The sequence below is a fragment of the Drosophila grimshawi genome, unplaced genomic scaffold, assembly GCF_018153295.1.
Source record: "Drosophila grimshawi isolate 15287-2541.00 unplaced genomic scaffold, ASM1815329v1 contig_311, whole genome shotgun sequence".
Classification (NCBI taxonomy): domain Eukaryota; kingdom Metazoa; phylum Arthropoda; class Insecta; order Diptera; family Drosophilidae; genus Drosophila; species Drosophila grimshawi.
This window is the reverse complement of record NW_025063098.1, coordinates 23,658,088-23,684,005: the sequence shown is the minus strand read 5'-3', so window position 1 is coordinate 23,684,005 and position 25,918 is coordinate 23,658,088. Positions and strand designations below refer to the sequence as shown.

The 25,918-nt window shown below is 39.5% G+C and overlaps 8 protein-coding genes across 8 annotated transcripts; 4 read left to right on the top strand and 4 right to left on the bottom strand.

Annotated features, from left to right (window-relative positions):
* Nucleotides 1-31: 31 nt before the first annotated feature.
* LOC6568320 (serine/threonine-protein kinase rio2) lies at nt 32-2,077 on the top strand. The gene is made up of 4 exons (XM_001994633.2): nt 32-335; nt 405-783; nt 852-1,043; nt 1,116-2,077. Exons 1-4 carry the CDS (start codon nt 128-130, stop codon nt 2,002-2,004), a joined length of 1,668 nt encoding a protein of 555 aa, XP_001994669.1. The 5' UTR covers nt 32-127; the 3' UTR covers nt 2,005-2,077.
* A 352-nt stretch (nt 2,078-2,429) lies between these two features.
* On the bottom strand, nt 2,430-3,998 carry LOC6568321. The gene is made up of 2 exons (XM_032740769.1): nt 2,909-3,998; nt 2,430-2,848 (listed from the first exon to the last, which is right to left on the bottom strand). The coding sequence occupies exons 1-2, from the start codon at nt 3,981-3,983 to the stop codon at nt 2,649-2,651; spliced, it is 1,275 nt and encodes a 424-aa protein (XP_032596660.1). The 5' UTR covers nt 3,984-3,998; the 3' UTR covers nt 2,430-2,648.
* Nucleotides 3,999-5,052: 1,054 nt separating this feature from the next.
* Nucleotides 5,053-6,553, bottom strand: LOC6568322. Its single transcript, XM_001994635.2, has 2 exons — nt 5,451-6,553; nt 5,053-5,384 (listed from the first exon to the last, which is right to left on the bottom strand). The coding sequence occupies exons 1-2, from the start codon at nt 6,511-6,513 to the stop codon at nt 5,188-5,190; spliced, it is 1,260 nt and encodes a 419-aa protein (XP_001994671.1). The 5' UTR covers nt 6,514-6,553; the 3' UTR covers nt 5,053-5,187.
* A 660-nt stretch (nt 6,554-7,213) lies between these two features.
* On the bottom strand, nt 7,214-8,642 carry LOC6568323. The gene is made up of 2 exons (XM_001994636.2): nt 7,583-8,642; nt 7,214-7,519 (listed from the first exon to the last, which is right to left on the bottom strand). The coding sequence occupies exons 1-2, from the start codon at nt 8,622-8,624 to the stop codon at nt 7,314-7,316; spliced, it is 1,248 nt and encodes a 415-aa protein (XP_001994672.1). The 5' UTR covers nt 8,625-8,642; the 3' UTR covers nt 7,214-7,313.
* A 1,233-nt stretch (nt 8,643-9,875) lies between these two features.
* Nucleotides 9,876-11,546, top strand: LOC6568324. The gene is made up of 2 exons (XM_001994637.2): nt 9,876-11,087; nt 11,159-11,546. The coding sequence occupies exons 1-2, from the start codon at nt 9,980-9,982 to the stop codon at nt 11,356-11,358; spliced, it is 1,308 nt and encodes a 435-aa protein (XP_001994673.1). The 5' UTR covers nt 9,876-9,979; the 3' UTR covers nt 11,359-11,546.
* A 1,081-nt stretch (nt 11,547-12,627) lies between these two features.
* LOC6568355 lies at nt 12,628-14,031 on the top strand. Its single transcript, XM_001994638.3, has 2 exons — nt 12,628-13,739; nt 13,810-14,031. Exons 1-2 carry the CDS (start codon nt 12,683-12,685, stop codon nt 13,995-13,997), a joined length of 1,245 nt encoding a protein of 414 aa, XP_001994674.1. The 5' UTR covers nt 12,628-12,682; the 3' UTR covers nt 13,998-14,031.
* A 967-nt stretch (nt 14,032-14,998) lies between these two features.
* LOC6568356 (zinc finger protein 16) lies at nt 14,999-16,508 on the top strand. The gene is made up of 2 exons (XM_001994639.2): nt 14,999-15,179; nt 15,237-16,508. Exons 1-2 carry the CDS (start codon nt 15,045-15,047, stop codon nt 16,347-16,349), a joined length of 1,248 nt encoding a protein of 415 aa, XP_001994675.1. The 5' UTR covers nt 14,999-15,044; the 3' UTR covers nt 16,350-16,508.
* Nucleotides 16,509-18,519: 2,011 nt separating this feature from the next.
* On the bottom strand, nt 18,520-20,157 carry LOC6568357. Its single transcript, XM_032740562.1, has one exon. The coding sequence runs from the start codon at nt 19,734-19,736 to the stop codon at nt 18,561-18,563; it is 1,176 nt and encodes a 391-aa protein (XP_032596453.1). The 5' UTR covers nt 19,737-20,157; the 3' UTR covers nt 18,520-18,560.
* Nucleotides 20,158-25,918: the final 5,761 nt, after the last annotated feature.

Here is a 25,918-nt window from a genome sequence, read left to right as displayed (position 1 = left end):
GCTGTGAGTATTTATCGATGCTTAGCGCATATCGATACATCGTTCGTTCTTCGTAATCGGTCCGCCTGCACGTGTAAAACGCAAAACAAAATAAGTTGAACCTAAGTTGCTGTAAACGCACAATAAAATGGGCAAATTAAATGTGACGGTGTTGCGCTACCTCACCAGAGAGGACTTTCGCGTCCTCACTGCCATCGAGATGGGGATGAAGAATCACGAGCTGGTGCCCGGACCGCTGGCCGCTGCAATTGCTAATCTGAAAACAGGCGGTGTCCACAAGCTGCTCAAAGAGCTCTGCAAGCACAAGTTGATTGCCTACGAGCGTGGCAAGAAGTGTAAGTGAGCCCCACTCACTAATTACTATTATTACAATTATTATTAACAGCCGACTCTCCCATTTGTAGATGATGGCTATCGGCTGACCAACACTGGTTACGATTACCTCGCATTGAAATCGTTGACACTGCGAGGATCGGTTAGCTCCTTTGGCAATCAGATTGGCGTTGGCAAGGAGTCCAACATCTATGTGGTTGCAGACGAGGATGGGACGCCCATTTGTCTCAAGCTGCATCGTCTGGGACGCACCTGTTTCCGCAACATTAAATCGAAGCGTGACTATCACGGTCGTCGCCACAAGGCTTCCTGGCTGTATCTCTCGAGGATTTCAGCAACGAGAGAATTTGCCTACATGTCAGCACTGTATGATCGGGGCTTTCCCGTGCCCAAGCCCATCGATTTCAATCGGCACTGTGTGCTCATGGATCTGGTCAATGGATGGCCCATGTGAGTGGTCTAGATGGATTACTTTTGTTAGATTTGCTTGACTTTTGAGTAACTCAATTCTCCTACAGGACACAGGTGCACGAGCTTCTTGATGCACCGCAGGTCTACGATGACCTCATGAATCTGATCGTCCGCCTGGGCAATTCCGGCGTTATTCACGGAGATTTCAATGAGTTCAATTTGATGGTCACCGATGCCGGCAAGCCCATATTGATTGATTTCCCTCAAATGATGTCCACCTCACACGAGAATGCCGAATTGTAAGTGGTTGGATTTATTTATTTTGTTTATAAAATTAATTACATATATGTTAAACCTAAAATCGTTGACAGCTTCTTTGATCGCGACGTAAACTGTGTGCGTGAAATGTTCCGTCGTAAATTTGGCTATGAAAGCGAGGATTATCCCAAGTTCAGTGACTTGGTGCGCGAAGATGATTTGGACGCTGAGGTGCACTGCACCGGCTATGGATTTACCAAGGAAATGGAAATGGATCTGCTGCAGGAGTATGGCATGATTGAACAGGATGAGAATGAGGATGGCGAGCAGCATGAGGATAATCAGCTAGGTGATGATGAGCCGCCAGCTTTGGTGCCGGCTGCTGCTGCCGAGATTGATGAGTGCCGTAGGCAATTGGAGACTGAGGTTTCCTACAGTGAAACGAAGCCCGCACAGAAATCAGATGATGCCATCCGTCGTTACATTGAATCCTGTACGCAATACTTGGGCAATCTGCACGTTGGGCCCGAAGTCACCGATCAAGCATTGGCGGTGGCAGTACCAGAAATCTTAGATGACGAGCCAATCAAGTCTGTTCCCAACAAGAATGCCAGCGAAGTTGTAGCACATAAATCAGCAGAATCTGTTCCCTCGGTAATATCAGCAACTCAGGCTACAGAAGATGCCCGTTCCATCAGCTCCAACGACTTGGAAAAGGATGATATGCCCGAGTTGGCTGGCATAGATCCCAATTCGCGCATGTATCGTCTGAAGATGGTTGAACAGCTGCTAAATGATGCACGCAGCCAGCGATCTTATTCCACCACAGCCAGCACGATAGCACCCTCGGTGATCACAGATCGCATTCGCCGCAACATGGATGTGAAAGAAAAGCGGGAGCAACGGAAGCGTTGTGTGGCCAAGGGAGAAGCGAGTGCAGTGCATCGTCATCGTAAGGAAAACAAGGATGTAGTCAAAGAATACGCCGGCTGGGATTTCTAAAACATTTAAGACCAGTGTATAGAAACAAAACATATATGTAAATCTAAATATATTTTAGCATCTAAAATCAAAATTTCGTTAAAATCATGTTTGCAAACTAGTGGAACGTGGAAAATATTTGAGGATATTGAAAGATTTGTAAGTATATAAGATTATTATTATTTGCGTTATTATTAATTTCAAGAGTAGCATTTGCAGCCATGTGTATTGAATATATGAAAACACAGCTATCGTGCTTGGAACAATGATTGGTGTAACATGAACAATTTATAAACATTTGATGTACACAAATAAATAGCTGAGTAACCGTGATAAAGCACTTCCTATACTTGTAAATGAATTTGCTTATGTTTTAGTTATCTTTCAGTATGTGATGAAATTGGCTGTAATGAAATTGACTAACTGTCTTCATAAGATAATACATATTTTTTTTAGACTGCTAGTAAAAGCTTGTTTATTTGTTAATAAGAAATTTACATTGTATTTGATTGCTTAGGCTTGTTTCTAGGTAGAAATAAAAGGTTAACATTATCTGTTTTGTGAAGGATCATAGATATGTGTGTTTATATTTTATTTTTTGTGCTAAATATTAAGTACAATATTATAATATATATTTAAATAATATTGTTAATAATGTACTAACATCAATTCAGTACATCAAGGAGACCGCAGCGATCAAAGACGGGCAGCCAATGCTTGACATGCTCCTGAATCCTCTTGTTGTTGTACATGCGCCTTCTAAAGTTGCGACCTCGCTCATTGTCCACCATTAGGGCATTGAAGTCCGCATCATCAGTATTATCGTTAACCATTATTGCCTGACAAGTCAGCAAAGCAGTCACAGCTACAGGAAAATGTTAATAATAAACATATATTTTCATTTAAGCCTTCATCAAACACTTACCCATAAATTTCCCCCTCTCCAGCTGTAGTACCAACTGCCTGAGCGTGGGTATATAACCCTTAAAGTTTAATATATGCAGGGTATCCACCAGCACACGATGATAGAACTGAATCAAGGCATCATGGTGATCGATGCGCACCTGGGATTGCAGCGAGGTGCTAAAGAAGTAATAGAAATCAACGGCAGGAGAGGCCCAGGCAGAGAACTGAAAATCAATCAGCAGCAAATCCACTTCATTCTGGTCGGTCTTAGGCCTCAGCATTATGTTGTTGGTCCACAGATCGCCATGGGTCAAAGTATTGAACTCATCCGGTTTCGGATCATAAACCATTTCCGTGTATTCCATAACATGTTTCTGCAGACGTTTTAGCTTCTTCTCGTAGACGCTGCCAAGTTCGGGACACTGGCCCGCAAACTGTGCTGCCACGCCTATTAGATTCTCAAACATGGGAGCAAAGGCGCGTGAATGGCGATTAAATATGCCATGTTGTAGTTTGGTCAGGAATCCCGGTTGTAGCTCATTGTAAACCGCAGCGGTGGCATGCATCTTGGCCAGCTTTCGTAGGACTAACTTGGTGAGCTCCAAGTCGAAGCCAGTCAAGCGATCACCCAGCACATAGTTCGATACGGAGAGATCCTCAAAGATAATCGCCGAGTGCTCATCGTCAACATGGAGTGTCTTGGCGAATAGTTTCTCCGATTGATCCGTATCCTCCAGCATTCGGCTTAATTCCGGCAGAATCTTGTCGTACATAATCATTTCCGTTATGCTCGTATTATATGTTGCCAAGACGTTGGATATGAAAGGATCATTCTCATATGTTGTCTTCACTATAAAGAATTCGGTTTGGGGCTGCTTGGCGCCACCGCAGACATATTCCACTTTGATCCTGGTCATAACACTGGCATAATTTTCGCCCTTGCTTGTCGCTGGTGTGATATCTAAATCCCTCACGGCAAGAGTCACATCCTGTTTGTAGCGACGCAGTATGGATTCCACGTAGGACTCAGTTAGCCAGGATGGGGCAGGATGCACCATTGATTCACCGTTCCCGTTGCTCTTAGTTTCTACCATGGTTGCTTGGTTCTCACTCAACGCTTCGCGAGGTAGTCGCAATTTATAGTCTAGCGGGCCTCGCGCTAGAGTAGATAATAGCCATAACACATCTAGACAAACGTTTGCCCTATCTAACAATCTTCAACTATTTATATACTGCTTACATAAAAATATATACAAATATATATTATTTACAGTGGTCCTATCCAAATGGAAACTTTCCAGAAATTATTACTGTTCAGAAATGGGAATCTTTTAGAATTTATTTAGAAATATCTTTCTAATTGCTTTTTAGAAATTATTATTTACGTTTTTTATCTTTAATTTCATATTACTGATTTAAAGAACATGATGTTCTTATTTTAAAAAAACATAAAAAATGTTCTTGTAATATTTTATAGAAACAATTTATATCTTATATTCTTCATATTTTCTGGCTTGTAAAGAATTCCAATACCGAGTTTCCGAAAACCTCTTATGATTCTTCTTTAAAATTGATTAAATTAAAAACATTATTTTTAATTGATTGTATTTTTAGAAAACCGCTTCAACTTGCTGGAAGCACTGTGCAATTTAAAAATGCTGCACAGTCATCTGAATAAATAGAACACAACCTAGTACAATATATTATAGTTACGACTTAAATACAATTATAACTGCATATGTGTAGTAAGTATATATATGAAAGTCTAGGCTCTGTAAATTACTTAAGTGAGCGTCAGTGTCGTCTGCTTGACAGATCATATAATAATAAAATTGTTTAAATATAGTTGTATACCCCTTCTGTGTATCACTTGCTTGCCTTAGTTTCCACCTTATCATTGAGTTAGTTTGCTGAGATTTTTGCACGCTTTTCTAAATTTATATGACTTGTCATGCAGCTTAAACTAGTTTCAGAATTGTATGAGGTCTTTGCTTTAAAAACTATAATACGAGACGCATGTCCATGTTGTGCTAAATGTTGTTTATTATACTACTATTTACATTTCTTATTTATCTGAGTATTCTGAGCAGTAAAACAGCCATATGCCGGACATTAAAACCTGGGACTTTAATCTTTCGATTCAATTGAAACATGCATATCATTTTAATGGCATGTGATCTCTACACGACTTATACATGAACCATATTTTCATCTTTTATTATATATTTCATCAATTTTATTATATATCTAAACCAAACTTTAAGTAATAATAAAATTATACAATCATGCACATTAAATTTACAACTCATCCAGCAGTCCTCTCTGATCAAAAAAGGGCAAAAAGCGTCGCAGTTTCTTTTGTACCATAGGATTTTTATAGATTTTTGATCTCACGGCTATATCGTTATCAGATTGAGAAATACCTTTTTCAATGTTGAACCCCTCCGAGCCAGTGCAAATCATGGCGGGCAAAAAAATGAATGAAGAAAAGATTTCTATAAAATAAAAATAAATGAAGTTAAATTTAATTCAAATTAGTTTCATAAAGATTAGTTACTCACCATAGAAAGCACGCGCTTGAAACTGTTGTTGGAACTGGAATAAACTAGGTACATGACCACTAAATCCTAGTTTAGTTAGGGACTCCACAAGCTTCTGATAATAGAACTGGATAAGTTCCATTTGGTGATACTGGTATAGATCGTCTTGCAATGAGGTGCTGAAGAAGTAGTGCAGATCGATGGCCGGTGAGCTATATACACTGAATTGGAAATCAATCAAGATGACATTGTTGGGTTTGCCCTGTTCATCGTAATTGAACATTGTGTTCGTAGTCCACAGATCCCCGTGACATAGAGTGACAAAGTCTTCTTTATTCACTTCCATTGCTCTTTCACTATATTCCATAATATGTTCAATTAGTCCGTTTAACTTAGATGCGTAGCGTTGATGGAGTAACTTATCGTCTTCGATGGATGCTATCAGTGACCTTAACATATTTTTCATTAGGGGCTCGTAGGCTCTAGTGTGTGAATTGAAGAAACAACGATCATATTTCTTGTCGAATATCCCAGGGTTTTTCTCATTGAGTAAGGCTCCAGCAGCATGGAATTTGGCTAGCTTCTCCAGCACTAGTTGTGTGTGTTGCAAGTCCAATTGTTTTATGCGATCCGCCGTAGTGTAGCTCTCCAAGGACATGTCCTCGAACATAATGGAGTCGCGTTCCCGATCCACACACACAGTGCCGGCAAACATCTTTCTGTGATCGTCCAGATCCTGTTGTAGAATAATTGCCAGTTTTGGCAACACCTCTTCGTACATATCCATTTCACGGGTATAGATGCCATATTGCTCCAAGAATTCAGCTGCTGGGTCCTTGTCAGCGAATGTGGTCTTTACGATAAAGGTGGTTGTTTCTTGGCACAGGTTCTTGTCGATGTACTCCACAGTTATGCGTGTCATCACACTTGCGTAATTCTCACCACCGGCAGTGGCGGGTTTGATCTGAAGTTTTTTTAGCTCCAGTTTTGCATCTTTCAGATACGCTCGAAGTTTCTGCTGAACGTATTCGCGTGTCAGCCAAGAGGGCGCGGCAATAAATTCTTGAACAGTTTTCTCTGGCATGATTACTAGTTTGTGTCTACAGTTGTGAGTTCATACAGCTCTGAGGTAAATCTGTAGAATCGTTCCGCTTTTATACGACTGGTGGCTGCGATAAGAAAACAGCTTGAAGAACACTTAAGACAATCAGCTCTATTCTTGCCTTAAGAGCTTGTAAACGTCGTGCCTCAATTAAAAAGACTGAGCTGCTGTCAGGTGTTGTTAATAGTAGGCATATCTTTAGCTAAATGCATTTAATATTTTTCAAACAAGCTATCATCTTGTTTGCCAATGATATTGCTGCTTTCCTTTTGGACTAACACGCACTTTAAATTCCCTTCTTTTAATAAATCTCGAAATAAAGCTATTCTGAATAGATAATTTTAAACTAATAAATAAATTTGTTCGCTAATGTCAATGAACAAATGCTTTAAGCACTCAATATGATTGTTTAATTTGATTAATATAATAAAGAATAGCTGACTTCTTAGTCTACAGTGTCCTGCCAATAGACCAGCAATTATCCTGAGGCTGTTCTTTCCCATGGTTATAACTTGCTTAAATCGTCCAAGATTATAACTACCTGATTTGTCCAAGTCCTGATGCCTCTGACCAGCACTGTTGTCGCCTCTGCCTCTCCTCATTATCAAATAATATACACTTAATTATAAATTGGAGTGCAGCTAGCTTCTGCAGCCAATACTCTTATAATGAGTATTTAGTATTTGTTGTTATTTGCCATTTAAAGCTTTATTAGTTACTTGATTTTTTTTGTTAACTATGAATTTATATCTAATAACAGTACAAAAAGTTAATCACACAAGTCAACAGCATTGATTGACCTCGAGTAGTCCTTTTCTGTCGAAAATTGGCATCAGCGCTTTGAGATTCTGCTGAACAATGGGGTTGTTATAAAGACGATTCTTGAAGCGAGTGCCACGTTCATCATCGTTCATAAGGGCATTGAAACAAGCATCTGTGGAGTCCTCATTGATCATAACAGGTTGCACCACAACCGCCGAGTGCATAGCTGTAAGGGAAATAAACTTAATTTAAAGGCAACCCAAAGTTTGAATATGATTGATTGACTTACCAAAGAAACGTTTCTGCTCGACTTGCAGCTGAAACTGAAGTAAGCTGGGAATGGGCTGCTGTTTGTACTTTAGTTTCGATAAGATGTCTCTGAATATGCGATGGTAGAATTCGAATAGGGCGCTCTGCTCCTGCCGCCGCAGCGGTTCCAGTAGCGATGTGTTAAAGAAGTGATGCAAATCAATGGTGGGCGAACCCCAGAACGAGTACTGAAAGTCAATCAGCAATACATCCACCGGACGACCGGTAACTGCATCATATTTGACCATCACATTATTGGTCCACACATCACCATGTGCCAAAACATTCACCGAATCACGCAGCGGAGCAAAACACTCCCTGCCAATGTCCATGTAGTGAGGAGCCAATTCGAACAGTTTTTTACCATAATGAGCACATTCGGGTTCCTGGCTCATCCAGCGTGCGGCAGCCAGCAGTCCCCCCACAAAGTATCCGCTGTACGCGTTTGTATAGCGATTAAAGAAACCACGATCGTATTTCTCCAGGCAACCTGCAGTGCGTTCATTCAGCACCGCCGAGGTGGCATGCATCTTGGCCAGTTTACGGAGGATGAGATGAGCATGCTCCTGATCTAACCGTTTCACACGATCGGCCATCACATAGTTCTCCACTGTCAAATCCTCAAAAATGATGGCAATGCGTTCGCGATCCACAAAAACGGCGGTGGGGAAAATTGGCTCAAACTCATCAATTTCCTTCAAAAGTTCATTCAGTTTTGGCAACACCTCCTCATAAATGTTAATTTCACGATTGAAGATGTCATAGGGCGCCATTAGCTCCTTGGTCAACTCATCGTCATCGATGGAGGTCTTTATGATCAAGTTCTGAACACGTTCTTCTTGTGGCTGCTGCGAGAGAATAAAACTAACTCGAGCTCGGGTCAAGACGCCGCCGTAGTTCTCACCAGGACCCAGAGCCGGATTCACATCCAGTTGCACAATCTGCAATTGAGCATCTTTGTGATGAGTTCGCAGAGCGTTCTCAATATAATCGTGTGTTAGCCACTCAGGTGCCGCTGCCATTATGTCTTGCTTTAACTGAGCTCGCGACTCTTGTGCCGAATCTCTTATATAGGTGGATAACTGCAAATTTGTAGTAACTGCCTTTGATGAAGGTGAAATTCATACAGTACATTTTTATATCGTCGATTTGTGTAGTCCACTCGTCCAGCGCACGACACATTTTTATATCAGAGCAAATGTTTGCTCTGACGACATTAATATATTGCTATATCTATGATATTTACATGGGGCAACATTGTGCTAAAGGCACTCGTTGCGACGTGTGACGTGTGCCAGACGAATTGCTGCTATCTGAAGCAGATTTCACTGAAATTGAGTACACATCAAAATGTTTTTAAGTCTTACCATACTAGAAACTCATTTATAACTTTTCAATTCATTTATTTTTAACTAGTGGGAGCATCACAAGAAATTCAAACTAAACAACAATTTATTATTCATTTATTTATTTATATATCTTTTCAGTATAATCGATTTTCAAGGACTCAGAAGCCTTCAGCGATATAGCTATAAAGTGTTTGAGTGCATTTTTTTTTCTAGAAAAATTAATTTTTAAAACACTTTTCGTTTTTAATAATATTAAATTACCCCCAATTTAACAATAGTTCTCAGGCGATTTTGCAAGTTAAATATCTAACGTTACACGCAATATAAAGAAAGCCTTAGATTAAAGCACTATGATTGTTTGCCCAGACGCTGTAAGCTGCTGTACAAATAAAGACCGGTAAATAAATAGATACAATTTTTAATATTTAGCGCAATCATATCGAATGTATTAAATTCATATGTTTCATTAATAAGGCATACAAGAACTAAACTAGGCATTCGACTCCACATTTCTAATAATTTCAGAGTGAGACATAGTAGTTGATGTTGTCTCATATTCTATAGCCCTATATAAATAATATCTAGCTTACCATTGCTAAATTAGTTGAATGACCCACACTGATTATCATAAAGACGACATATACATATTTGTACAGAAACAGCCCACAATTAGGCAGTAAGTAGTAACGCAGTAGTCTCAAGTGGCAACAGCGCGCGATGTGAGAGCTTGACTAAGTTGAGGTGGCACAACTAATAAAGAAATAATCTCAAGACGCTTTCGCCTATATTTATAAATGTGCAAATATTTAATCTGAATTTGTCTATCTTAGACAGATAAATCACAATTGCGATATCAACTCATCGCTGACACCTGCCACGGAACAAGTCGTATAAAAAGACGAGTGTTTTTGGAAAATTTCACACAGACCTTCAGCGACGAGCCGAGAAAAAATTTATTGTGATATATCAGTTGGACCAAGGAAAATCTTATTGCTGCTAGGCGTTTAGTCAGTTTATAAATACACAGAATGATAGCTGAAGATCTTATATGTGATTTCAATGTCAGTCCAAAGTTAAAGACAGTGACTCCAGATACAAATACCAGTTTTCTGGATGCGCCTGTCTGGCTAACAGAAAACTATCTACAGGATGCATTGCGTAAATTCTATAACGATCCGAAGCTAAGGATTACCGCCGTGGATGGTCGTCCTGCGCTGGGACGTGGCGAAAACTACGGCGGAGTTCTGACTCGCATTAAGGCGGAATTTACGATGCGCGATGGCAGCTCAAAGATTGGTCATTATATAATCAAGACCTCATTCGAAGGCGATGAATTCGCACGCAAAACGATGGAACCCTATGATATATTCAATCGTGAAATGTCCATCTATGAACAGATACTGCCCAAGCTTAATGCGATGCTGCTGGAAATTGAGGATGAGGAAAAAATATTTGCAGAAACAATGGCTGTTGATTATGATCGGTCTGCGTTGATCTTTGAGGATCTCAGTGCGCGTGGTTTTGTGATGCCGGATCGTTTGGTGGGCCTGGATCTGCCATTGGCGCGAATGGTGCTGCGCAAGTTGGCCAAGATGCATGCCACCTCGGCGGTTCTCAATGAGCGAGAGTGTGGCGCCCTCGAGGGCTATGATCGTGGCTTGTTCAATCGTCATACGGATAATTATGCACCTCTTTATCTGGGCATGTTCCAAGCGACCAGCAGATGTGTGTCTCAATTGGCTGGCTATGAGGAATATGCAGAGAAATTGGAGGCACTGCTCCCTGCCTACATGGAGCTGGGCAAACGTGTGTTTGATATCAGTCCGTGTGTTAATGTCTTGGCTCATGGTGATCTCTGGACAAATAATATTCTTGTCAAGTACAGCAAAGAAACTGGTCAGCCCGAAGATGTCATCATCATTGATTTCCAATATGCTGCCTGGGGCTCGCCGGCAATTGATTTGTTGTACTTTTTGAATTCGTCGTTGCAGTTGGATTTCCATTTACATCATCAGGAGCAGCTAATTAAGCATTATTTTGACATCTTCTCAGATACGCTGAGGAAATTGCGCTTTAAGGCGCACATTCCCAGTTTGCACAGTTTTCATTTGGAGCTGAAGAAGAAGTCATTCTATGGTAAAAGAAATTCAAAAATATTTCAAATTTGCATTTATAAAACTTCCTCTCAATCTCTCTCTCTTTATCAGCTATGCACACAAGTTTTTGTATCTTTCCCATTCAGCGAAATGTGGAAAATGAGGATGCGGATTTTAACGCTTTGATGGAGACAAATCAGCGAGCACTTAACTTTAAGAATGGGTGTTATCGGAATCCAGCAGCACAGAGGGTGTTACGTGAACTATTACCTGTATTTGATTCTGAAGGTTTGCTGGATGCAGATCAGTAATTGCGCTTAAGTAAATCCATTTAATACGCTTTTTATCAATTCTACCATGCATATACTTTTTGGAAATATACTTCTTATTACTTAATTCTGTAGGGTAACTTCATAATAATGATTTAATCTTCATCATATATACCCCAATTATACCATTTCATATTATTAATAAAATAACTTCATAACAAGAAAGCAAATTCCTTAAACATGTTTTGAAATAATAGTGCTAGCTTTAATAGTGTATAATTTGATTATACATTTACTGTTAGATTAAGTAGGCAATTTTGATCTTTAAGGATTCGTTGAGACTATTTTACCATGTATTTAAATTGTTCAACCTATAATACTGGCTAAAAGGGCACATCTACTAGATACCTGCGATAAGCTAACTTGCTCACAGATAATTAATACTTAACACTTCTTAGATATTAATCAAATTTTTTAGAGCTTGCTTAATTATCTCAAATAAATATAGCTTTCGTTTTTATACAAAGCAGACATAAACAACAAACGAGTTTGTACTTTTCATTAAGTTAAAACTCGTTAAAATATTGTGCTCATGATCTAAAAGCAAAAGTTAAACTACTGTGATAAATGCTAGTATCAGAGCTTTTTGGTGTTTCATCTCTTCGAACACAGCCACAAGTTGATTTGTAAACATAGCGCAACGATTGCTCTCTCTTATTCCTCGAGTTTTTTCTTCTCCCTCAAGTTTTTCTTCTCGCTTTTGCTGTCGCTCCCAAAAAGCTCTTTATATTAATATACATATATGTATGTAAATTGGCATAAATTGTGTACAATCAACTTATAGTGTAAAACTTTAAGCTTACCTTTTCTGAAGAGCAATATCAACTAAAGCTTTCAGCTTGTTGAGTGTTGGCATTAATTTAAAAATACATACATTTTTTAATTAAGAATGAACGGTATTTTAAAGTCCATGATAATACAAAGATGCAAGATTGGTGCTTAATTTGTTCATTAATAAAAAACCTTAAAGCGGTACACTCAAAAAATGTTCAAAATAGCGCTACTTGACAAATTTTTTAATAATCTGTTTTCTGCGAGATTAAAATCACTATCTGAGGCAAACACATTTAAAGATAAGGCCAACTATTCATTTCTGACGGTATTCAAAAATTGTCACATCATGGCTCGCCCACATGTACAATGATATTTTTCAAGAAGAATTTCGCCACCTTCTGATTTTGTTTGGAAAGCTTTAAAAGATCATGATAGCAGCAAACAGGTATAAATATGGAACACAAAAAGTTTTTCATTTAGTACGTTATAAACACGGAACAGAACACATCGCTCCCGGATAGCGCCAGGTAAAATGACCACAAATAATGATATGTACAACGCGGATGAGCTGGAAGCACCTGCCTGGCTGAACGAGCAATTCTTCCAAGATGCACTAATACAGTACTTGAAGGAACCCAACCTTAAAGTAACCGAGGCAAAGATGTCCCCGGCCAGTGCCAAAGGAGATCACTATGCGAGTGTTATGTTCCGAGCGATCGTTGAGTACTCAACACAAAAGAGAAAATGCTCCAAGTCCCTCATCATCAAGACAATGCCCGAGGTGCAGGGTAAAAAAAAGGATTTTTTGGCTGATTCTCATATATTCGAGACTGAGATTATCATGTACACGCAAGTGCTGCCCAAATTCGAGGCAATATTACGCGAGGCGGGTGAAGAGATCAAATTTTGTGGGACCTGCGTCTATTACAGCTTAGAGCCGCGAGAGGTGATGATTTTTGAAGATCTCGTGCCTCAAGGATATCAAGTGATACGCAATAGAGATTTGACCATGGATGAGCTGCGTGCCGCAATGGAAAAGCTGGCCAAATGGCATGCAGTTAGCCACAAAGTGTTGAAGGAGCAGCCGATACTATTCGATAAACTCAAATATGATCTAGCAACATTGCCGGGCTTCTTGGAAGATGATTTCCTTACCAGTGGGCTACCTAACTTTATCGACATGCTCGGCCAGAACGAGAGCTTGAGAGACTACTGCAAATACTTTGAGCCAATGCGGAACAAGTTACTTAATCTCTGGGCCGATATAATCCATGAATATCGTGAGAATCGGCAAGAGAATACCTATTATGTTCTCTGCCACGGCGACTTTCATATGAAGAACATGATGTTCAAGGGTAACGATTGCATGCTGCTGGATTTTCAATTGTCCTACGTGGGTTGTATGTCCAATGATGTGCAATATGCCAAATATATGCTCTTTTCTGCCGAGGATCGCAAGGATAAATGTGATGAACTAATTTATCACTACTTTGATGTATTTGCAAAGACATTAAAGAAAATTGGATGTGAATTGAAGAAGCATAGCTTGGTGGAATTTCGCAGACAAATGTTTGATCGGAGAAATACTGGTTAGTCTAAACCTCGCTCAACGTCCATGCCTTTAAAATGCTATTATATTTATATATCTTCTTTTTTTAGAATTCATGCTGCTTACCACGTTTTTGCCTATCTTTAACAGCATGCGTATGGGGCATGATCCTGGTACAGTTTTGGAAAATGCAGGTTGTCGTGCCGAATTATTTGCCAACAAGGATTATCGAAATGAATTGGAGTATCTGTTGCCTCGAATGCTGCATTCGGGTTACTTCGAGGCACCTACAAAATAACTATTGTAAATATATCAATCGTACAAAACTTGAACGATTCTTTGTTGTTGGCATTTAAAAGGGGATTATCTAGGTGATTAGAAAATCAATACTCCAATTAATTTTTTTTTTTAAGATATCTAAGCTGATATTGGAGATTAATAAGTAATTTCCAATATTTCGTGAGATTAACGAATTAATAAAATGATCTGATCGAATGAGCTGTTTATATTGATCAAGATGATCACTCTTTTAATTATCGCAGATTTATATAACTATTCTTTTATATATATTTTTTGGTTATAGGGTATATCACTTATCTTATTCATTACAATTTCTTATCAATTGTTATGCATGTTATCTCTACATTCATTAGTTTCCATGAGTATTTCATTAAATATTACCTGCAAAGGCGTACTCAATAAACATTAAACAGACAATGTTGTGTTGTCTACTTAGTGTTATAAGTGACTGCAATTAATTGCAATCTCATAGACCTTGAGGATTCTTATCACTACTTTTCAGATAATAGTGATGCGTGTTTTAATTTCGCAGTTGATAATGCTTAATAGGTTCTACATAGTACATTCGCACTGTCATCGTATAATCTCTTGCTGAATCATCATTACAAAATAAATTATATTTACTATTTTTTTTGTCATTTTCATCAAATAACCAGAACCTTCAACTTAAGACATTGTAAGCTATTAACAAACATTAATTTTCGTTTAATGAGCTGTTTCAATGTATTTTTTATTATATAAAATATGCTTAGTGCCTTGTTTGCGCGATTTTGCACCACCCAAGGGCAGAATATTGTTTAGTCTTTTTTTAACGCTGAAAAATAAAAACATCAGTTTTCAAATTAAATTTAAATTTTACATTGATTTAATTGTATTTAAATAAATGTAGCTCTTTTCACTTGCGCGGCGATTGTTATTGACGGCAATAATATCGATAACAAATGTGCAAACAGCTGTTTCTGATATGTGGCTAAATATGCCTTAACGCATTTGAGTAGGCATGTGTAGATTTGGACTTTGAAAATTAGTAAACAATTGCAAATAAATGACTTCAGGCTTGAGCGAACTACTTTGCCGCGTCTGTCTGAAGCAGGACGAGCTCCTGGTAGACATTTACGAGCATGTGGAGGAGCAGCAAACGGATCTATGCACCCTACTCGAACGCTGTGGCGATATCATAGTGAGTACTCCAATTATTTGACGCGTTTATTTTATAAAGTAAATGCTTTTATTTTAGGTCGAAAAGTTGGATAGTTATCCAAAGTATTTGTGCCAAGAGTGCACCAAGGAGCTCCTAATCGCGGCCAAGTTTCGCGACAAATGTGCGGCAACGGAACAAGCTATAAAGCAGAGAAAACGGAAACGTTTAGATGACGAAGCAGCATCGTTGGCAATAGGCGAATTGGCTAAAGACGAGCTGGTGGTGGATGACGAGGAGAACACAATAGATGCAAATGATATTATAGAATTCGATCCAAGCGAGCATGTTGAGCTATACGAGGAATGTGAAACGGAAGAACTGGCCATAAAAGAGACTATAGAAGCACCAGAGTTAGCTGTGAGAGAAGAGTCGATAGAAGAATCTAATCCTATACAGTTAAATGCCAACTACAACTGTGATGATTGCGGCGCTGTCTTTCAGCAGACAGTGACGTTGCAGCGGCACATAGCTAAATCACATCCCAATGCAGTTATCTACAATTGCATGCACTGTGGCTATTGCTTTACCCAGCACATAAATCTGCAGAGGCACAGCTGCACAGCTAGCTTGAGTGCGCCGTCGAGAAATGAAGGAATGGCGCGTACACGTCATCGCTGCGTATACTGCGGCAAGTGTCTGCAGTCGGCGCCCAGTTTGGTGATGCATCTTCGTCTGCACAACGGCGAGCGGCCCTTTGCCTGCGATGTTTGCCCCAAGACATTTAAAACCAATGGCGGACTTGTCGTCCATCAGAAGCGACACCTCAAACTGATTGAGTTCGAGTGCGAGTATTGTGGCAAGGGTTTCGTGGAGTCCAGCAATCTAAAGCGACACATTGCCTCGCTGCACACATCGGATCGTCCGCACAGGTGCACCATCTGTCAGCACTCCTTCGCCCGCGTCTATTTGCTTGAGCTGCACAAGCGCACCCACACAGGCGAGCGTCCGTATGCCTGCTCTTGGTGCGACAGCAGCTTTGCCCAGCTAAGCGTTCTACGCTCACACGAGAGAATCCATTCGGGCGAGCGGCGACATCGCTGCGATCTATGCCAGAAGACATTTAGTCGCTTGAGCCAGCTGAAAAAGCATACGCTCAAATCCTGCCTGCCTGTGGCCACGCAAGCCGTAAATGAAGTTGTCATGGATTGAACTGCTGCTTATTATCTGTATCTACACACAGCCAGGTCTCTTTGCCGTAATTTTGGGCTGTTACCAATCGAATTAATTGTGATTTATTATCAAGTTGGTAGCGTGCCAACACTAAAATAAGCTCCATTAACAAATAAAATATCAATTGTTAAAGTGGAATATTTGAATTAGTTAACAATCTCTTCCTAGTGTAAAAATTGCTTCTTATTTATGGAATCTGTAACTCCAACAGATAAAGTTTCCGGTTGTAGTAAATGTGTATGTATTTATTACAATTTGAGTACCTTGAACAGGCACATTTTAGCTCTCAGAAAAAAAGTGATCGATTTTCCAAAATGCACTTTGTAAATTATCCATTTCAAGGACTATCCGGATATCCTTTGGACCACAGATACTCCTGGGCCTACTAATTCCAGTTCCTGTAGAATCTTGGGTCAAAAAATTAACTGGAAAAGGAACATTCAAATGCATTCTTTGCAGTTTCACAGAAAATAAATATTTTCCGATTTCAATTAAATTACGTTTCGTTAGACCTCATAGTCGTTGATAATCGTTGCAGTTCGATAGAGTTCGTCCTTCTTACTGTAACTCACCACATTCTTTACGAAACAGAAGAGATATGTTTGAGTTGTGCCCGCAATATGTTTTTGCTTGAGGTCAGTTAGCCAAGGCAGCAACCTAGTTTGTGTCACTGCTGTGTGCAGACTGCTTGTATTCTAAACAGCAACATGCAAAGAATAAACCATTTTTATTTTCTGCCCTGTTGGCCCAATAATAACGACAAGGAAATTTATTTTTGATTTTTTTTTTATTGCATGCACATAAAGGTTTAGTTATGTTTCCCCTTCCATAGTGGTTTACATTGACTTCTGTTATGTTTAGCCCACACGTTACAACAGATTACCTAAATACACAAATGCTTGTTATGCGCCATACAATTGGCTACATTAGTAAGTATTTATATACCGGGGTGTATTATTATTATATGCGAACTTCACAAAATATGTATATATAGACTGTCGATTTTTGTTGTTTGAATAATGACATAAATAACATGCATTAGGTTTGAGGGTACAAATACCTATTTGATTTTCATAAATTTTAATTTTGTACATGAATACATATTTTTTTTGGTTTATAATCTTTGGGAGATTTATATATATATATATATATATATTTTGATTCGCATGCATCTTATACATATTTATATTTTCTTTAAGAATATATTTTACGTCAAATACATATATATGCATATGTTGTAAGTACATGAAAGCTGTTGGCTTATGAATTTTTTATTTTATTTGTTTTATTATTAACGAGATTCGCATAGGCGAAATATAAGTACAGTGGTCGCTCGAAATGTAGAAGACTGCAATTGTATAGTTGAATATTTCTTGGAGCATAATTCATGAATGATTGTAATCAGGTTTGCTACTGTGGGTACAATTGTACCAAGAACTAGAGCTTCTATTGAAAAAATGGTACTTGTATATTTCGTTACTTTTTTTGTTTTTTTGTTTTTCTGTTTTGTTTTTGGATGTTGTAAATATCGTACTTAAAGTAAATCTAAATTGTATATGAAAGCTGTTTTTAATCAATTTGTTTTTGATTTGTTTTGTTAAATGTTCTAATTAAAATGGATTTGCTTTTGAGTTGTTGATACAAAATAATTTTTGGAAGTGCTTAACGTGATTGTAATATGCTTTGTTTGAAATGTCTATTTATTTTTTGACTAAATAAAGTAATTTCATATGTTAATTAATAACTGTTTTAATTTCTAAGCGACCACTGCTTAAATAAATACTTAACATTATTGTAATTTACTCAATTAGCTGGTTTTACGAGTGCTGGCAAATTTCAATCCAATTATGGCGCAAATCTTTTTGGTTTCCATGTAGAGCAATTATTTGCTTCCGTTTTTTTTTGTCTCTTTGGCGGCGGCGGGTTAACTATGCTCAATCCACAATCGCTAAATTGTACAGTTATCGTTATCGTTATCGGAATCGGGGGTCATTAACTGGGTCGGGATAATAAATCTACAAAAGCGTCGCCTCTGCCAAGAATCGAATCAATAGAAATATTATTATCCAGCTGAGCATTTCAGTCACACACAATAGTTAAACAAATGGCAAGTGGGGTGGGGTGGGGTGGGTGAGCAAAAGGGGGGGGGGGTGGGGTGAGCACAAAGTGGGGTGTCCGCCAGAATCCTCACTAAACCGCTGCGCTATGCTCCGATCGTCGAAAATACTTACGCGCCTGCACATTGAGATCATCGAGCAGCAGCTCATTGGATGACTTGGAGCGCTTGGGGAAGATGAGAGCATTGCGCAGCGGAGTCACATGTGCCACATTCGAGCGTGGCTTGAGCGGTGGTGCGGGTGGTGCTCGCTTCTTCTGCTTATAGGAGACACGTTTCAATTGCCGCACAAACGATTGACTGAGCGTGGAGCCACGATTAAAATCTGGCTTCGTGTTGAGTTGCGGCTGTGCGGCATATTTGTGCAGCTTTGTGGCGGTAGCCGCTGTTGCTACAGCTCCTGCCGGCAGTTGCTGCTCCGAGTGGGTTTTGCTTAGAGTGTGCCTTGCTGCTGTCGGTGTTGTGGATGGGTTGCCTTTCAACCGCTCAAAGAGATTGGTCAGCGTGCTCGAGCGTTGTTGTAGCGGTGGTGCTGGTGCCGGGTACTTCTGCAACGACTGGCTGTGCTTCGGTGTGCGTCCAGCTGTGGCAGTTGTGGGTGTGCTGGTTCCCGTTTGGGCGCGACTCGCGAACACATCGTCGTCCAGTTCGCTGAGGCTAACCAGCATGTGCTCATCATCGAATATGTCATCGGTGTTGGTGTTTGTATAACTGAGCGGTGTCTGACCCTGTTCCTCCGTCAGCTCCTCCCCCTCCTCGTCGCCATCATCATCGTAGCGCGCAAATATCTCGTCAAAGGCCGCATTTACAATAAACGATTCATCCTGTAGCTCCTCAGCGCTCGATTGCTGTCGTCGTCGCGGCTTGAGTGTACCAAACAGATTCTTGCGATAATCCTCTGCAATGCTGCCATATGGTAGCCGCTCCGTCGAGTGTGCCGCAGCAGCTGGACGTGACGGTGGCAAGCTGGCCAATTGTATGGCCAGACTTTGGGTGCTGCAACTGTTGCTTAGCTTGCCAATTGAGTTTGCGGGTGCGGGTGCATTTAAGATGCAGTGTTCTTGCTGATGATGAGGGTGATTTAATTGTGAGTGTTGTGCCTGCAATTGCAACTGTTGCTTCTGGCGTTGCATATGCTGCAAACGCAGACGCAGCTCCTGCGATCTACGCTTCACTTGATTGTATTTGTTGCTGTTGCTGTTGCTGTTACTATTGCTGTTGCTGTTCTTATGGCTGCTGCTTGAGCGCATCTCATACTTACTCTGCTCGCGATCACGCTCCTGCTCGGCCTCGGCGAGGCGTCGCTGCAACGCCAGCGTTTCGAAGTTGTGCACAACGCTGCCGACGTGTGTGTTTATTTGTGGTATGCCAAGATCACCGCTGAAGAGGTCACGCTGATGACGCTGCTGTGTTGATAATAATTCGCCGCTGCCAACGCTGCTGGCGCGTGGATGGGCGTGGGCGTGACAGTGGCGCAGGGGCGGCAGGGGACAGCGCTGTGCTGCTGCCAAGCAGGGGAATGGTTGCTCAATGAATTCGCTGGCCTCCTGCTGCCAAAGCAGATTGCCCAGCTCATCGTGGACACTGGCAGTGGCCAAACTAGATGACTATTGAGTGGGGATTTTTGTATGTTGTTGTTGTTGTATGTGGTGTTGTTGTTGTTGTTGTTGATGTTGTTGTGTACGAGTTGTTGGCATTTAATTCAAGCAAATTGTTAATGAAATAAATAAATAAATATCTGATTAGCTAAGGGTCATCAGAATCTGAGAGAAAGTCATAGAAATTGTGGTTGATTTGGTGAGCAGGGACCTTCTTTTTTGGGGGGGCTGGGGTTATTTTTTTTGTAAAGGGTAGACCGTTGCTTACACTCTAAATATATATCTTAAATACTTAGACTTATTATTATTTAGTTATAAGTATATACACATATTGACCACATTTAACAATAAATGTCTTTTGGATGACAGAAATAATCCCAAAATCAATTGACTTCTATTTGAAGTGAATTGTTTTTGTTTCTTACTAATGCACTGCATACATATTTCTCCGTCAATATATTATGTGTATTTCGACTACCATTGAAATTAATTATTTAAATGTTAATTTTAATTTAAGCTAAATCTAGTTATATTATGTGGCGGCTTGCCATTCAATTCAATAATAAACAACAACACAAACAGCTGCCATTTAGCACAGCAGCATCGATTTCAAATATGTGTATTTGGGTGTGTGTGTGTGTGTGTATTTTTTCCAGTGTACGTGTGCTGGTGTATGTTTCTACTGCTGCGCTTATGCTGAAGCTATTGAAAATTCTGAAATTTTTAAATTCAAAATTGTGTAATTTTGGCCTGTTTTTAACTTGTTCTAACAGGTGAGGCAAATCCTTAGCGACAATCAGTTCTTTTATTGTGTAAAGCAATGGAAAACATAACTTTTAAATTGAAGGCAATACATTTGATTACAAATTACTTCATTGATTTAATTAAAGATTTGGTTATGATGATTAAAATTGACTTTAGAATTGGTATTGTGAGTCGAATTCATGGATTTCTACTGCCCGAAATCAAACCATTTACTATTTATTATATATCTAGTCATAAATTGATAGTTGAAACTATACAATTTTTGCCCTGCATTTATACTTTGGTGATTTTGGTGATTGCAAAAATACAACTTAATTATATAGGAAGACCTCGATTTTCGCTACCTCGTTTTATGTCGTCTCGATGACCGACGTGAAAAAATGTTGTTGACAAATTGTATTTATTTCCTAAACAAAATATCATCCTGACTTCATAATCATATGACAAATCGAAAATTAGATTTACGGTTTAGCCAGTAGTATGAAAGTAAGTCGAGGTATTTCTATATATTAAATAAATATATAATGACTGCTAGCATTCCATTAGCATTTACATAAACAACTGATTCTCGCTCAACTTCCGCCTGTTTGTTCAAACTTTTAGTTATTTCTTGAATGCAAAAGCAGAAGCGCTAGCAAATAGAACAATGAAAAACTATTGAAAGGTGTGTGTGTGTGTGTGTGTTTAGTATGTGTATCTGTGTGTTTAGTGCGTGTAAGTTGACACATTGAGTTGCTTGTAACTGTGCGATTTAGACAATTAGACAGATGACTTTGTGTTTCTGGGCAAACGACAACATTTTACAACTGAAACAGCAATAAGTGGGAGTGAGCGTGATGGATAGTGTTCGTATATTTGTGTGTGCTCGTGTGTATGTGTGTGTTTGAGTGTTTATTTTAATAATAGTTATTATCAAACGGTAAACTATCACTGGAGCTGGAATAGTGTTGCTTCTGTTGCTGTTGCAGTTGCTGTTGCTGCTGCGGTTGCTGTGCCAACAACTGATTGTTGTTGTTGCGCTTGTGGGGCTGCTGTTTGTTGCTACTACTGCTGCTGCTGTTGCCCTTTTGCTGTTGCTGTTGCTGCTGCTGCTGCTGTTGCTGCTTGTGCATGACTTTAAAATCATCCTGTGATTTGCTGTTCTTTGAGCTATGCTTACTCTTGTGACCCTTGCCGTGTTTTGTGTGTTTTAAACTGTGGTGTTGGTGGTGTGACTGATGCTGATGCTGGTGCTGCTGCTGCAACTGTTGCTGCTGGTGTGTGTGATTGTGCTGATAGTGGTGCTCAATTTGCGCTATATTGCTGCTGCTATGATACTGTGGATGCTGCTGATTGGAATTATCACTGGCGGTCCCACTGCTGCCATAACTATAAATCTGTGACTTTGACTGACTGCGATGTGGATGCAGATTTGCAACGCTGTAATGATCATGATCGAGACTGTCGAATGTCTGCAGATAGTGTGGATTTATCTGTGTGCAGTAGTCACCGTCGGTGCCGCTGTGTTGCAGCTGCTGTTGCAGCTGCTTGCGATCGAGTGTGCTGTTGCTGCGCGAATTAAAGTGTGGCAGATGTGTCATGTTGTAGCTGAGATGTTGGTAATGTGAGTCAGTGTTGCTGTGTGGCTGTTGCTGCTGTTTGGCACCATTTTTCATTGGCAACGGCGGTGGATGCTGCTGCTGATGTGCATTTGGTGATCTGCGGTTTGTGTTGCTGCTGTTGTTGTTATTGTTGTTGCCGTTCGATTTAAAACTATTGTTGCCACTGTGCAACGTAAGGCTGTTGCTGCTGTGGCTGTTGTTGCTGTGACTGTTGTTGCTGCTGTCGGATTTCGTTTTGATGGCTATAAATGTGTTCGGAAGCGGCGGCAATGGTGGTGTGCCAGTGGGCGTGGTTATCGTGGTTGCCGATGATGAGCATGTGGTTGTTGTTGCTGCTATTGCTGTTGTTGTTGTTGTTGCAGTGTTGTTGTTGTTGATATTGGTGGTGCCGGCCACATTAAGTTCCCGCTACGCGATGTGATGCCCGCCAAATGTGCGCAGCACTGGCACGCTCTGATTGTGGTTGGGTGGTTTTGGTGGTTTGGTGATGGTGATATTGGTGTTGGTGTTTACACATTGCAATTGAGAATTGTTGTGGTTGTTGTTGTGTTGTTGTGCATGGTTGTGTAGTTATTGTTGTTGTTGTTGTTGTTGTTGGGCGCATTTGTTGTGGTTGTTATCGGAAAATGAAATTTCAGAGCGTAAAAAGAGACGAAAAAAGGAAAAGAGTAGACACTTATCATATAAGTTGTGTATGAGATATATATATATATATATTGCTTAATGTGTTAGTATGTGTGATTGTGTGTGTTTGTGTGTGTGTGTGTGTGTGTGTGTGTGTGTGTGTGTGTGAGAGAGAGAGTGAGATTGGTGTGAGAGTGTCTCTTTCTCTTAACAACGTAGTGCGTCAGTTTTAATAGGAGGTAGCCCACTTCTTTTTTTGGTTATGTCTGCATGGCGTGTCTGATTTATAAATATATATACTCTATAAATTGCATCTAACACTAATTGATCAATTAGTTACAAGTGCTTCAAAACAAGTATAAAAGTAATTGAAAAAAAGGGAGGAAATTTAAAAATGAATTTGTTTTAAATGGTTTTAATCTACTAATTTAATTACATACATTTAATGAACATTTAGTACGTTACAATATATATATATATTTGTAATTACGAATACGACTTGTTTACAACTTTGAAAATTACATTTTCGTTGGCTTGGTTTAGCATAAGCGTTGAGGCAGTGGATGAGATCAATTTCAAACAGGGTAAGGCGAAATATCATGCATCGATGCGGCTGCAGTGGTATGCGACATAAAATTATGTGTAAAACTTGTTAAACTCAGGCAGTGGGTAGAGTTGGGCACAAGCGACAAGACTTTCAGTTGCAAGCCCCAAAATGCAAAAAAATAATGAAACGAAATTAAAATGCCACAGAGAAGAACTCTCTCAAGCAAGTCGAACAAAAATACCCTTGCTTACCGGAGTCCAACAGCTTACATTTGTTTTTAATTATTAATTTTAATAAATATTTTAATGTTGCAATAATATTTATATTAATCTGATGCTGATAATTTTATTTTTTCAATATATTAACAGCATTATTCGTGCGAGTTTGGTTTGGAATGTTTTTCTATAAGTATAAGAATAAGTTTTTTTAATATAAAATCTCATCTTTTTACCGATTACTTCTCCTCGGAGCTTTTAGATATGATAGTCTAATAGTTATTCATGGTAACTGGAGTTGTTTTGCAACTAATACTTGCCATGAGTGCTATGTGATATAGTGGTTGAATCCTGTAGATATTATCCTTCATATTTGAATGTTTGGCTCATTATGAAATTAATGCCAATTAAATTATACCCACTGAAAGTGTATAGAACGAGCAAAAACAAAAACCAGACTGCCAAGAAAGCTAATTAGCTGAGACAATTTGCGGAAAAAATCGAGCATAAGTTTTAATAAGAACCGAGCGGAAATGGGTGGGCGTGCCAATAACAGTGTGTGTGTTGCAATGGCACTTGAAGGGTTACCAGAAGTGCCCACATTAAAGTTGCCAGTCGCTAAGTTTTGCATTTAACATTAAAAAGTTTTTTTTCCCAGACAAGTCGGGCACTTTGTGCAACTGCAACTGGCAGTGCAACTGCACTCTTTATGCATAGTCAATAACAAATGGAGGCGACACACACACAGAAACTTTCATTTACTCGCTCAATGCACACTCAAAGGCACTTCAATGGGGTAGAATGGGAAGAGGGTATGCTGGCTGAACTTTTTCTTACTTGCCACACACATACACATGCACACATATGCACACATACTTATATAAAAGTTGACAAGCGTTGACATAATTTTACACGCTGTGACAAGCTGAAGCAGTCGCCGCCGGATGCAAGACCCTCAAGTGCCTCGCAGGCAAATAAGCGCGTAAGTAAGTGCCACATAAACCACAGAAACACACACACACACACACACACACACACTCACATACAAATGCGCACAAAATGCACCACACAATCACCCCACAGCCTGCTGCATCTCGAAGAAATGCAGTCAGAAGTAAAAGCGGCATTTTCTGCATCATTTACTAACAAGCGCACATTGATGGCAATTTAATATACTTGCCACATAATTGCGGCTTACATTTGTGCTTCGTTGTTAATGATTGATTATGGCTCATGTAATCACAATTGGCCAGTCAAACTACCTGCCACATAGAGAGCAAGAGACAGTGAGAGAGAGACAGATCGAGAGAGAGAGGGATAAAGAATTAATATTTTTAGGAGGAGCACTAGATTGAGGCAGCAGCAAATAACGTTAGATTGTCAATGGGAATAAGATGGGCTGTAGGTTTCATCGTTTGCCAGCGACATCATCAACTGCCGGAAGGGAGTGTCGCTTAACTTGGCCTGCCATCACAGATACAGGCACTGACAACCGGAAGTTCAAGTCGGTGCCACAAAAATGTGAAAACTTTGTAAACAAAACTTTTGCGCTGTGCACTTTTGCTGCTGGCGCGAAACGAAACGAAAAACATCAGACGACGATGCGCAGGACCTTTTACGGCAACAACACACAACAAAGGCAAAAATAAATTGCTGGTAATTCGACTTTCAAATACCCAGCATTTCAGCGGATTATTCTTGTAATAACACAAAATTAAACTTTGGACAGAAACTACTCTACTTTTTTCGTCTGCTTCAATACTTTCAAAAATAGCTTTCTGAAGTAAATTAAAAGGTTATCTAATTTGTATAATATTTGGGAAGCGAAATATACTCGTTCTGTGTATGTCTTAAATATGTTGAACAATATTTCTCGATATATATAGTCTTTTTTCATTAAAACTGAAAATAGGAGCCTTAAACATCATAACAATTATTCAATTCAGTAAATTTTTTAACAACTGATTGAAATGAAACAAAATTAAGATCCCATTCATATTCTAAGTTTGAGGTATCTCGATGAGTCATTCAAACAGATGGACTGATTTTATCATCTATAGCAGCATAGCTCATCGTGCTAAT

What these genes read in the sequence shown, in the direction of transcription:
- LOC6568320 (XM_001994633.2), top strand. Translation starts at nt 128, where the DNA reads ATGGGCAAATTAAATGTGACGGTGTTGCGCTACCTCACCAGAGAGGAC. An exon ending in CTACGAGCGTGGCAAGAAGT is followed by an intron (nt 336 to 404) that starts GTAAGTGAGCCC and finishes TCCCATTTGTAG; the next exon opens with ATGATGGCTATCGGCTGACC. An exon ending in CTGGTCAATGGATGGCCCAT is followed by an intron (nt 784 to 851) that starts GTGAGTGGTCTA and finishes ATTCTCCTACAG; the next exon opens with GACACAGGTGCACGAGCTTC.
- LOC6568321 (XM_032740769.1), bottom strand. Translation starts at nt 3,983, where the DNA reads ATGGTAGAAACTAAGAGCAACGGGAACGGTGAATCAATGGTGCATCCT. An exon ending in GGAGAGGGGGAAATTTATGG is followed by an intron (nt 2,849 to 2,908) that starts GTAAGTGTTTGA and finishes ATTTTCCTGTAG; the next exon opens with CTGTGACTGCTTTGCTGACT.
- LOC6568322 (XM_001994635.2), bottom strand. Translation starts at nt 6,513, where the DNA reads ATGCCAGAGAAAACTGTTCAAGAATTTATTGCCGCGCCCTCTTGGCTG. An exon ending in TCAAGCGCGTGCTTTCTATG is followed by an intron (nt 5,385 to 5,450) that starts GTGAGTAACTAA and finishes TTTATTTTATAG; the next exon opens with AAATCTTTTCTTCATTCATT.
- LOC6568323 (XM_001994636.2), bottom strand. Translation starts at nt 8,624, where the DNA reads ATGGCAGCGGCACCTGAGTGGCTAACACACGATTATATTGAGAACGCT. An exon ending in CGAGCAGAAACGTTTCTTTG is followed by an intron (nt 7,520 to 7,582) that starts GTAAGTCAATCA and finishes TTTCCCTTACAG; the next exon opens with CTATGCACTCGGCGGTTGTG.
- LOC6568324 (XM_001994637.2), top strand. Translation starts at nt 9,980, where the DNA reads ATGATAGCTGAAGATCTTATATGTGATTTCAATGTCAGTCCAAAGTTA. An exon ending in GAAGAAGAAGTCATTCTATG is followed by an intron (nt 11,088 to 11,158) that starts GTAAAAGAAATT and finishes TCTCTTTATCAG; the next exon opens with CTATGCACACAAGTTTTTGT.
- LOC6568355 (XM_001994638.3), top strand. Translation starts at nt 12,683, where the DNA reads ATGACCACAAATAATGATATGTACAACGCGGATGAGCTGGAAGCACCT. An exon ending in GTTTGATCGGAGAAATACTG is followed by an intron (nt 13,740 to 13,809) that starts GTTAGTCTAAAC and finishes TTCTTTTTTTAG; the next exon opens with AATTCATGCTGCTTACCACG.
- LOC6568356 (XM_001994639.2), top strand. Translation starts at nt 15,045, where the DNA reads ATGACTTCAGGCTTGAGCGAACTACTTTGCCGCGTCTGTCTGAAGCAG. An exon ending in AACGCTGTGGCGATATCATA is followed by an intron (nt 15,180 to 15,236) that starts GTGAGTACTCCA and finishes CTTTTATTTTAG; the next exon opens with GTCGAAAAGTTGGATAGTTA.
- LOC6568357 (XM_032740562.1), bottom strand. Translation starts at nt 19,736, where the DNA reads ATGCGCTCAAGCAGCAGCCATAAGAACAGCAACAGCAATAGTAACAGC.